The following is a 13,295-nucleotide window of genomic DNA, read 5'->3' as shown; positions in this document are numbered from 1 at the left end:
AATGTCATCTCAAATTGTAATCTCCAATTGTCAGAGAGGGACCTGGTGGGAGGTAATTAGATCATGAGGACGGTTTCCCCCATGCTGTTCTTATGATAGTGAGCGAGTCTCAGGAGATCTGATGGTTTAAAAGTATGGTACTCATTCCTTCGCTCTCTCTGTTCTGCTTCCATGGAAGACGTTCCTTGCCTCCCCTACACCTTCCACTGTGATTGTAAGTTTCCAGAGGCCTCCCCAGCCATGTGAACTGTAAGTCAGTCAAACCTCTTTTATTTATAAAGTACCCAGTCTCAAATATGTCTTTATAGCAGTGTGAGAATGAACTAATATAACACATACTATGTACCTACAAAATTTAGAAATTTAAAAATTAAGAAAACAAATCACAGAACCTCATCACATACAGGGTGAAAATAAGAAACGGTTTTTAAATGGCAATTAATTTTGCTGTAGTTTGTTACACAGCATTATCATGATACAGATGACTTGTGCAGAAATTAGTACTTGTAATGGAGTGCTGACATAAAAATTACCTAAAATTTGTAGCAATGACCAGGATGGCAAGCAATAAAGGAACTGTTACAGGAGACTGAAAAATTTGAGATTTACGTTATGTAACATCAAAACATTTGATAAACCTGGTGCCCAAGATATTGCGTAAAGCTGAATATGTATATAATTATATTACAAATTTGTGTGAGAAGCTTTCTGGGCAAAATGTTGAAAACGTGAATTGGCTACTACTTGACGTATTTGATAAGATGCCACAAGAAAAATATGAGCTCAGGAAAGAACTGAGCAGCTAGTAAACACATTTAAGAAGGCAAGGAGAGAGGTCAGAAATTCTGAGATTTTAAACCTCGGAAGGAGAAACTTTAATTGATCATTTAAATAGTGGAATGCTAAAACAAATCTTCCAGAAAAGACCAAACCCAGGGCTCCACCATGAAGGCATGGCCTTGGGATAAAGTCCAAACCAAGTGTAGAGCTGCAGACTGTTTTTCAGACTTTTGACAGGAAAACCATCCTCCTAGGTGTGTGTGTGTGTGTGTGTGTGTGTGTGTGTGTATAGTCACCCTGACGTGCTATTAAATAGTAGGACTTATTAATTCATTCTAACTATATATATACACATAGTTGTATATATAGTATATAACTAGTATATGTATAAACTAGCATATAGTATATATGTAGTTTTTTATATATAGTATATAACTATGTATATATATGTATGTGTGTGTGTATATATATATAGTTAGAAATAATTAATAATACCTACTGTTTGACAGCACATCAGGGTGACTATAATCAATAATATCTTAGTTTTACTTAAAATAACTTAAAGAATATAATTGAATTGTTCGTAATTCAAAGGATAAATGCTTGAGGAGATGCATACCCCGTTCTCCATGACATTCTGATTTCACGTTGCATGCCTGTATCCAAACATCTCATGTACCCCATAAATATATACACCTACTATGATATGGTTTGGCTCTTTGCCCCCACCCAAATTTCTTCTCAAATTGTAATCCCCACATGTCAGGGAGGGACCTGGTGGGAGGTGATATTTTTTATGGTTTATTTTGTTATGGTTTTACAAAAGTCTGAGACATCAAAAAAAAAAACTGTGATTAAATTTAGAGAAAAAGGCACATCTCACAAAGAATTTTACAGTGAGTGAGAAGCAACATGAACTGCAGAACTTGTAGGCGGGGAGTCTCTTGCAAAAGCCGAAGTCACATCTGCAAACTGGTGAAGAGGCAGCTCTAAGCTCTGTTCAGCCACAGACACATCAAAATGCAAGCAGAAAATGTCAGAACCAATGTTGTCAGAACTCTAGAAAGCAGTCAAAAGATTACGACAAGCAAGCAAATGCTGAATCAAGAAGACAGAAACCTAAAAATGGTAGGAAGACTCTCTATGATTTCTTATAGAAGATGGAAGCAGAGGGAATATTTTCTTACTCATTGTGTGAAGCCAATATTACTTCTAATACCAAAACCAGACAAAAACTTATAAGAAACAAGAACTAAAGAGCAACATCTCTCATGAACGTAGATCTGAAAATCTTCAATAAAATACTAGCAAATCAAATCCAACAATGTCTAAAAATAACTACATGCCATAGCCAAAGGGGATTTGTTCCAGGTTTGTAAGTCTGGCTCAGCATTCGAAAACCAAATAATGTAATCCATCACATCAACAAGCTAAAGAACAAAAATCATATAGTCATATCAATACATGAAGAAAAAGCATCTGACAAAATCCAACAAGCATTCATGATAAAAACTCTCAGCAAACTAGAAATAGAGAGAAACTTTCTCAACTTCTTAAAGAACAACTACAAAAAAACCTACAGCTAAAATTACATTTAATGGTGAAAAGCTAGATGCGTTTTTGCTAGTATCAGGAGCAAGACAAGGATGTTCCCTCTCACAACTCCTTTTCAACATCACACTGACAGTCCTAGCTCATGCAATAAAACAAGAAAAGGAAGTAAAAGTTATGCAACTTAGGAAGGAAGATATAAAACTGTCTTTGGTCACATATGGCATAATTGCCTATGTAAAATTCTAAAAGAATAGACAAAAATATTCCATAACTAATAATCAATTACAGTGGGTTGCAGGATACATGATTAATACACAAAAGTCAATTGCTTTCCTACATATCAGCAATGAACAAGTGGAATTTGAAATTAAAAATATGATAACATTTATATAAGCACTCTCTCCCTGCAGAAATGAAATACTTAGGTATATGTCTAATAAAGTAGACGTAAGATTTATTTTTATTTTTATTTTTGTTTTTTTCAGAGGCAGACTCTCGCTCTGTCACCCAGGATGGAGTGCACTGGCATGATCTTGGCTCTCACTGCAACCTCTGCCTCCTGGGTTCAAGTGATTCTCCTGTCTCAGCCTCCTGAGTAGCTGGGATTACAGGTGCCCACCACCACACCCAGCTAATTTTTTGCAATTTTAGTAGAGACAGGGTTTCGCCATGTTAGCCAGGCTAGTCTCGAACTCCTGACCTCAGTGTATCCATCTGCCTTGGCCTCCCAAAGTGCTGGCATTACAGGCGTGAGCCACCGCACCCTGCCAGATGTAAGATTTATATGAGGAAAACTATTAAACTATGATAAAATATATCAAAGACTAACTAAATAAATGGAGAGTTATTTCATGTTCATCAATAGAAATGCTCAAGGTTGTCAAGATATCAATTCTTCCCAATTTGACCTCTAGATACAATGCAATCCCAATAAAGTCCCAGCAAGTTATTTTGTGGATATTGACAAACAATCCTAAGGCTTGCATAGAGAGGCAAAAGATTGAGAATAGTCAAGACAATAGTAAAAATAAAACAAAAGAAGATGGCTAATACTACCTGACCCCAGGCCTTACAATAAAGTTACAGTAATCAAGACAATGAGGTATTGGCAAAAGAATATACAAATAGATGAATCAAACAGAATACAGAGCCCAGAATCAGATGAACAAAAATATGGTTAACTGATATTTGAAAAACAGAACAAAGGCAAGTCAATGGAGAAAGAAGAGTCTTTTTAGTAAATGGTGCTGGAAAAAATGAACATCTACATGCAAAACAATGAATCTAGACACAGAGTTTATAAGTCTATATCCTTCACAAAAATTAACTCAAAATGAATAATAGACATGAAAATACAAAACTGTAAAAATGCTAGAAAATAACATCTGAGAAGATCTAGATGACCTTTTGCTATGGTGATAGCTTTTTAAATACAATACCAATGGCACAATTCATGAAACAAATAATTGGTAAGTTGGACTTTGTTAAAATTTAAAACTGATGCTTTCTGAAAGACACTGTAAAGCAAATTACCGGTAGAAGACTAGTCACAAACTGGAAGAAAATACGTGAAAGATACATCTGAGAAAAAAATACTATCCAAAATATATGAAGAACACTAAAAACTCAAAAACAACCTAATTAATAAACGGACAGAAGATCTGAACAGACACCTCATCAAAGAAGATATACAATGGCAAGTAAGCAAATGAAACAATGCTCAACATCATATGTCAACAGAAATTGCAAATTTAAAAAATGACATACCACTAAATACCTATTAAGATAGCAAAAATTTAAAAAGAAAACTGAAAACAAGTGCTGGCAAAGATATGGAGTAACAGAAATGGCCATTCATTGATGCTGTGAATGCAAAATGGTACAGTCACTTTGGAAAACAGTTTGGCAGTTCCTTGCAGAACTAAACATACTTTACCATATAATCCAGTAAACTTGCTCCCTGATATTTACCCAAAGGAGTTAAAAACTTATGTCCACACAAGAACCTGCACATGCATGCTTACAGCAGCTTTATTCATAATTGCCAAAATTGGAAGCAACCAAGATGCCCCTCAGTGAGTGAATGGACAAACTGTGGGATGTTCAGACAACAGAATATTATCCAGCTGTAAAAAGAAATGAGCTATCACATCTATTATTAACTGAAAAAAGGAAATTTGAAAAGGCTACATGCTGTATGAGTCCAACTACATGATATTCTGGAAAAGACAAAACTATGGAGACAGGATCAAAATCAGTTGCCAGCTGTTTCAGGGTAGAAAGGAATGAACAAGCGGAGCATAGAGGATTTTTAGGGCAATGAAACGACTCTGTAGGATACTACGATAGTCGATACATGTTATTATACATTTGTTAAACCCACAGAATGTACAGCACCAAGAGTGAGACCTAACGTAAACTATGGAGTTTGAGTGTTAATGATGTGTCATTCTAGGTTTATCGATTGTAGAAAATGTACCACTCTTGTATGGGGAAGGCTGTGGGTATATGGAAAGAAGGAGTATATGTACTTTTTTTTTTTTTTTTTTTTTGAGACGGAATCTTGCTTTGTCACCAAGCTGGAGTACAGTAGCGCGATCTCGGCTCACTGCAATCTCTGCCTCCTGGGTTCAAGCAATTCCCCTGTCTCAGCCTCCCGAGTAGCTGGGACTACAAGCGTGTGTCACCACGCCCAGCTAATTTTTTGTAGTTTTAGTAGAGACAGGGTTTCACCATGTTGGCTAGGATGGTCTTGATCTCCTGAATTCATGATTCACCCGCCTCGGCCTCCCAAAGTGCTGGGATTACAGGTGTAAGCCACGAGGCCCGGTCGATAACTGTACTTTCTACTCAGTTTGTTGTAAACCTAAAATTGCTATAAAACTAAAGGTATTAAAAATAAACATGAAAAAAGACAATCTACAAAGTGATAATAAATATTTGCAAATTGCATATTTGAAAATGATTTAAGATTTATAATTCTAAAGAACTCCTATAACTCAACAAAAGATAATTCTGTAAGAAAATGGACAAAATACTTCAATAGATATTTCTCCAAAAAAGATACACAAATAGCCAATAAGATCAAGAAAAGGTGTTCAACATCATTCATCATTAGGGAAATGCAAGTCAAAACCACCATGAGATTACACTTCATACCCCCTAGGACGGCTATAACTAAAAAGCTGACAAACGAAAGCAGCAGGTCCCAGACCTCCTTCAAACATTTGCTTGAATACTTTCTCACCTAGGCCTGTCCTTACCATGCTACTTAATATTTTAATTTGCTACCCTTCCATTTTATGATTTCTTATGTTTTATCTTTTTCTCACAGCACTGATCACCTCTTAACAAGCTGTGTAATTTTACATACACATATGTAAGTGTGTACCTATTAAGCTGTGTAACTTACTTATATACACATATGTAAGTATGTACATATACACATTATATACACATATGTAAGTATGAAAGTTTACTTACATATACATATGTGTAAGTTTGTGTATAATATATACACAAATATATACACACAAAATATATATTTTCTATTTAACACAAAAGTGCATGCTCAAGAAGAACAGGATATTTTTCTGTTTCATTTAATGATGTATACCAGATGTCTCAAACATTGCCTGCCATTTAACAACCGCCCAATAAATATATATTAATTAAATAGTTTTGTCTTTATTTTTCTTTATTCTTGGAAGGGTTTTGAAAATTTTATTGGTCTTCTGAAGTCCTCCATCTTAGATTTGTGTTCTATTTCATTAATTTGTGCTATTACCTAATTGGTTTCTAATATAATTTTTTAAGGCAATACATTTTTCTCTATCTACTGGCTTAGCAAATGCCCACAGTTTATGTTATGCAATATTCTTGTTATTTCTGTTTCAAAACATTTTTTACTTTAATGTGATTTAGGAGGGGGCATGGGCTATTAAAAGTATCTTTCTCCTAAACAATGGGAGTTTCCTAGACATTGTCTTATCATTGATCTCCAGCCTAATTCAGAAGGTATACCCTAGGTGACTTTAACCCATCAAAAATGACTATTTAAAATTATAATCCTTTTTTGTTCCTTGCTAAATGTTCTGTGTGTGCTTGAAAATCATATATATCTGAAGCTGGTAAATTGTGTTACATATGCCCTTAGATGTAGATCACTGACTATGTTGGTCAACTCTATTGCATCCTTACCACAGCACAAATCAAAACATTTTGAGAATGCCTGAGATACTCTGAATTGTGTCTCATCAGTAAATAAGCTAATTAGAATGTATTTGGAAACTAATAAAATGGTTGTTTCCCAAAGAAGTCTCTGTATCAATGGCATGATTATGCTCAAATAAGATTTTAGAGTTCCTAGATACACAAATCACTTTGACTACAACCTGTATTGTAGAAGTGTTATTCAGATTATTTTTTAAAATTACTTTTTTATAGATTTTTGCTTTCAGAGTCTACATTGATCTACAGATAATTAAAGCAGGATGTACATGTTTATATTATAAAGAATTTCTAAGTATTTTATTCTCTTTGTAGCAATTGTGAATGGGAGTTCACTCATGATTTGGCTCTCTGTCTGTTATTGGCTGTTGGGGGGTGGGGAGCTGGGGAGGGACAGCATTAGGAGAAATGCCTAATGTAGATGACAGGTTGATGGGTGCAGCAAACCACCATGGCACGTGTATATCTATGTAACAAATCTGCATGTTCTGCACATATACCCCAGAACTTAAAGTATAATAATAATAATTTTTTTTCTCCATGAAACATCTTATATCTTTAAAAAGAGTTGATTTCTTTCATTCTTTCTGCTATTCCTAGATGGTATATTTCTACCTAGTCACATTTTCAAAGCCTTCTTAGAGTTGTGATATATGTTCAAGCTTTACCTAGAATTCTCAAAACAAAACAAAACAAAGAAAGGAGACTGTGGAATTTAAACCCAAATATATGATTGGGTGCCAGCCAAACTTTTGAAATCAGTTGCTATGGTGATTCTTTTAATTTTGTCTTTCTCTTCTTCTGGGTCTAATTAGAGCATCAAAGTTTATAGCATATAAATATAATAACACCACTCATAATTCATATGGCAGATTCTAGCCACTTTATAACTAAAACAACATTTAAGACCAGTAGACTGGAAATAAAGTTGAACTTTAAAAAAAAATTAGCAATGCTATGTTAAAAGAAATAATTCTCATGTAATGGCAACCAATGCCAAAATCAGGTTTATTCTGATTTGTTTGTTTGTCCTAGGAGCTGAAAAAGTTTTACATTTCCTATGCATTATTTGGAACTAATTCAGCTTTCTTGCTCTAATATTACTGGTATGAATATGCCCACTCAAATCCAAAAAAAAAAAAAAAAAAGAACAAGAGGTTTCGCAATCATTCACCAAAAAGCACTTTATGGTACAACTTATCCTCCAAAGGCTCATGATTACTTTTGCCTTTAGCTTTGAAATAAAAGAACTAACAAGACAGTACATTTTTAATATGTTTCTGATTCCCTTGGTAAATCAGCATACTTTCCCTAATACAGAGAGAAATTCCTAGAAATAAGCACAACTTTAGAGCCTAAATACAAAGAGTTCAAGAAATATTTAGCCAGAAATAAAATGATACTTTGAATTCTGAAAAATTACACTAAACTATATCTCTAGGAAAGAGATACACTGGCAACATTACAAATGAAATTCAAAATTCAACATTACAAATAAAATTCAAAATACGTGCTCCATTTAACTGTTAACCTTGTTTGTGTGATATTTAAGTGAAAATGACAATGAAGAAAACCTACAAGCATTTGATACAGAAATAACTAAAACAATAGCAGAAAATATTCATAAGGTAAAGATAAATATTAATAAATACAGAATTCCAGAGTAGCAAAGTATTTTTCCTTTTTCACATAATAATGGATATAATAAATAAACCAAAATTGAAGGAATATATAGTCATGTGATTTTAAAAGGACATCTATGTCTATAACTTTACAGAATAAGTTTTGTTTTCAACTGATACAGTAATTGTCATATTTATGGGGTACAGTGTAATATATATATATTATAGTACTGATCAAATCAAAGTTGACACTTACCGTCTCTCAAACAGTTGTCATCTGTTTGTGGTGAAAACATTAAGTTTTTTTTTTTTTAAGATTCAGTTATACACAAAAGTGGTAGGGTATATGCAGGAGAATGAAGCTGGAACTCTAACTTTTATCATACACAAATATAAACTCAGGATGGATTAAAGACTTAAAGGCAAGACCTAAAACTATAAAAATTCTAGAAGAAAACCAAGGAAACTGAATTTTTCACAACAGCCTTGGCAAGGAATTTATGACCAAATCATCAAAAGCAATTGAAATGAAACCAAAAATTGACAAGCGGGACCTAATTAAACTAAAGAGTTCTGCACAGAAAAACAAAACAAAACAAAAAAAAACTTACCAACAGAGTAAACAGACAACCTACAAAACGGGAGAAAATAGTCACAGACTACGCATACAAGAAAGGTCAAATTTCCTGAATCCTTAAAGAATTCAACAAGCAAAAAACAACCTCATTAAAAAGTGGGCAAAGGACATGAACAGACACTTTTCAAAAGAAGGCAAACAAGCAGCCAACAAACATATGAAACAAATGCTCTGTATCACTAATCATCAGAGAAACACAAATCAAAACCACAGTGAGATACCATCTTACACTAGTCAAAATGGCCATTACTAAAAGCCAAAAAATAACAGATGTTGGTGAGGTCACCGAGAAAAGGGAAAGCTTACACATTGCTGGTGGGAATGTAGATTAGTTCAGCCACTGTGGAAAGGAGTTTGAAGACTTCTGAAAGAACTCAAAGCAGAATTACCATTTGACCCAGCAATTCTATTATTGGGTATATAACCAAAGGAAAATAAATCTTTCTCCCCAAAAGATACATGCATTCCTATGTTCATCGGAGCACGATTCACAATAGCAAAGACTTGGAATCAATCCAGGTGCCCATTAATGGTGGATTGAATAAAGAAAATCTGTTACATACACACCATGGAATACTACACAGTCATAAAAAGAATGAAATCAAGTCCTTTGCATTAACATGGATGCAGGTGGAGGCCATAATTCTAAACGAATTAATGCAGGAACAGAAAACCAAACACTGCATATTCTCACTTATAAGTGGATGCTCAACACTGGGTAAATGTGGACATAAACATGGGAACAATAAGCGCTGGGGACTACTACAGTGGGGAGGAGGAGAGGAGCAAAAGGGCTAAAAATCTATTATGTCCTATACTCACTATCTGGCTGACAAATCATACCCCAAATCTCACCATCACACAATATACAAGAAACCTGCACATGTACCACTGATTCTAAAATAAAACTTGAAATAATTTTTTTTTAAAGAAGTGGTATGGTAGCTTGGGCAAAACACTGGATCATAAATCAAAATACTTGAGTTCTAATGAGAACACATAGACACAGGGAGGGGAGCACCACACACCAGGGCCTGTCAGTAGGTAGGGGGCTAGGGGAGGGATAGCATTAGCAGAAATACTTAATGTTGATGGGTGCAGCAAAGAACTATGGCATATGTATACCTATGTAACAAACCTGCACGTTCTGCACATGTACTCCAGAACTTAAAGTATAATAATAAAAAATAAATACTTGTGTACTAGGACCAACTCTGTCAGTATATGTTTTATAAACTTTGACAAAACCTAAGCCACTCTTGTTGACAGCTTCATCTGTTGACTGCACTAAAATATCTTTCCCACGTACTTCTCAAGGCTTCTGAAGTTCAAATGAAGATTAATAAATAAAAAGGCTTTGAACGTTAAAAGTTCTATGTATATGTGAGCTCTATATACTGAAGTTGTTCATGATATTCCACGTTTGGTTCAAGAAGCAAATAATATCAAACTGCAATATTCTAGCTCAGAAATTATTAAAGGTAATGGTGACATAATTTGTCAATCTTCTTTTTGACAATTTATATTCACCCCATCTGCAGTTAAATGAAGCAACAATGGACTATGTTGCACAATTTTACAGGCTTAGCAGAATGAGTACATATGGCCCATTTAGCTAAGGATATTTTAATATATGGTGTTCATTATGAGTTGATCTCCTTTTATCATATCACATAGCTGATATATATCTCCTTCAGAAATCACTTTGTCTATTTTATATACAGGTATTTATCAGGCTGTTGACTTTTTTTAACAACCTATCACATCTGATAATATGCACAGAGAAATGACAATCCTTTGAAATGCATCAGAGCCTGTAGACTCACCAGCCCTGCATGAATTGTCTTTAATGAAAATTTTGCCTGTCATTTTTCAAAAAAAAAAATTATTTCAGGCCAGGCACAGTAACTCATGCCTGTAATCCCAGCACTTTGGGAAGCCAAGCTGGGTGGGTCATGAGGTCAAGAGATCAAGACCATCCTGGCCAACATGGTGAAACCCCATCTCTACTAAAAATACAAAAATTAGCTGGGCATCGTGGCACGTGCCTGTAGTCCCAGCTATTCGGGAGGCTGAGGAAGGAGAATCACTTGAACCCGGGAGGCAGAGTTTGCAGTGAACCGAGATCGTACCACTGCACTCCATCCTGGCAACAGAGTGAGACTCCATCTCACAAAAACAAACAAAAACAAAAACAAAAAAACCTTTCATATGAAAAATACTTGTTTCCATTCTGTTTTTCTTTGAAGACACCTGTTTTCCAATTTATCTCCAATTAATACACACATACACACACACACAGAGCCATCAATTGGTTTTAAATGAATTATGATTATAAATGAATTATTCAGAGAAAGGAGGGAATGTATCAAGTTAAATCACCTTACCTTCCCCCAGTGTTGAGATACACACACTCTGCATGTTTCAACAATAAACACAGATATTGAGTAACGTTGTGGGAGTTGAAGGCAAAAGCAAGAAAACAGAACCCTTTTACTTACGGCAAATGAAAGTAGTCTCATCTGAATTATCAGCACAATCATTCACAAAATCACACAGCTTGTCTTTTGCAATGCAGTGCTTATTAGCACACATGAATTCATGAGCAGTACACTTTCTCTCTGGGCTAAGCAAAGGGGAGCAATCTTGGAAGGAAATATCATCCACTGCTACATCTCCTATGTAACTGATACCACGTTTTGCTCTGAAGACAATCTAAAAAAAAAAAAAAAAAGCCAGTTACAGTTAAACTGTCAATCAAGAAGTTCAAAACCTGGGCAAACATTAAGTATCAAGCACATCAAGCTTGAATCTGTTTTTTTGTTTGTTTGTTTTGTTTTTTTTGTTTTGTTTTGTTTTTTTTTTAATGTCCCTATGTTGAAAGTGACCCAGTAAATTTAAGGACCAGTTAAGACCCAGGTCATCCTCAACACCTACAAATGTGGGAGTGGCAACACCACTGGCTCATGTCTAGATTTTTAGGACATGGGTCTAGAAAATTGGCAGGAGACACTGATCCACTACTGCCTTTGCCAGCTCTCAGATCTCAAACAAGACCTACTCCTGTTTTAGAGCATCACTGCACAGGAAAGCAGTAGATCAGATGACATAAAGTACCAAGAGTGAAAAGATACAAGTAGATTCTTTATTTTGCTCAATTCCTGTCATTCCTCAGATCTCTCCATCCTACTATTTGAAAGCTAAAAGATAAGTCCTAAATACCGTATTTTTTGTAAATTGGACACATCTTTGGAATTGAAATGATTCTGATTTGCTTTGGATTCATGTATGTGATGAGCAGAATCTTCACATGCCCTATTTTTTGACAACGATTTCCCACGTGTGTGGACTTCAGGAAGAATGAAGATTAGTAACAGGAATCATTAATGGTTTTACAAATTCCATCTTCAATTTGTTAACAATACCACTGCTTGGAATAAAAATGAATGCTGTTTCACAGGTACATAAAATGTCACATATTCTATAGTTTAGGATTTTTCAGAGAAATGAATTCAGTCTTTTTATTAAGTTTTTCTGCAAGCTAAATATGTTAACATAAGAAATATTCAGATATTTCAAAATAAATTTAGAACAATTAGAGGTGAGTTAACAAGGACAGTTTTATTTTAGTGATTTCGTACAAAATATTTACTGTTACCATATTTAGAAATATCTTTTGACCAATTGTGGACAATTATTTTTCTTAAAAGAAATAATTGTAGTTGTTTTTTTTTTTTTGCTACAGATGTGGTAGGTCTTTATACTATTGTGTGAACCTAGGTGTTCTCCTCTTAACATGAGAGGTTGGAATAATTGAAATCATGCCTCTCACATTATCAAAAGAAAAATACAATCGTGTTCATATATTGAATTTACATAAAACGAATAGACTGCTCTTCATAGTAGGTGAGCTTGCAAAGAAAAAAAAATTTGTAAGATAGATGAAGAGCTTGAAAGTGATTAAAAAGAGATGAAACCAGAAAGTATAATAAGGACTACGACTTTCTTAAAAGGGAAATTGAGCCATGGAAAAATATTGATATGCAAAATATAAAAGATACTCTATTATCTGTATAGTCTAAAATTTCAATATATGCTGCAATGCTCTGTGAATAAGAAATCAGATAATGCAACGACTGTTGCACTGTTAATTGGCTTATCTTCTGCCATATAGGTACAATCTCAGATGCTTGCCTTGTTCAAATAATCAAATCATCACTTACATCTCAATGCTTCATATAAGGTTGGTTGGGATTCCCTAGACTTTAATACTGAATATGATTAACTGTTATTTAAAAAGAGAGAAACTACAATGTATCTTTCTTCAGACAGAATAAAGTCAGGGTTAATTATTTTTGTAACATTTGGTAGACAATGTAGCATGGCAGCTGCACTGTGGACTGGTGGAAGGCCGGACTTTGTCTACAGTCAGCCTCTGCCATTTGTAGTTACATAACTAAAGCAAAAGACCT

The 13,295-nt window shown here is 34.5% G+C and overlaps 1 protein-coding gene across 1 annotated transcript in view; it reads right to left on the bottom strand.

The window, feature by feature from the left end:
* Positions 1-13,295, bottom strand: part of MALRD1 (MAM and LDL receptor class A domain containing 1) — a 678,818-nt gene that overhangs the window by 390,680 nt on the left and 274,843 nt on the right. The window contains exon 24 of the mRNA XM_024253733.2: positions 11,325-11,538. Within this exon, the coding sequence (XP_024109501.2) occupies positions 11,325-11,538 (214 nt within the window). The remainder of the gene's footprint in view (positions 1-11,324; positions 11,539-13,295) is intronic.

The sequence above is a fragment of the Pongo abelii genome, chromosome 8, assembly GCF_028885655.2.
Source record: "Pongo abelii isolate AG06213 chromosome 8, NHGRI_mPonAbe1-v2.0_pri, whole genome shotgun sequence".
NCBI lineage: Eukaryota > Metazoa > Chordata > Mammalia > Primates > Hominidae > Pongo > Pongo abelii.
This window is presented reverse-complemented; position numbering and strand designations above follow the sequence as displayed.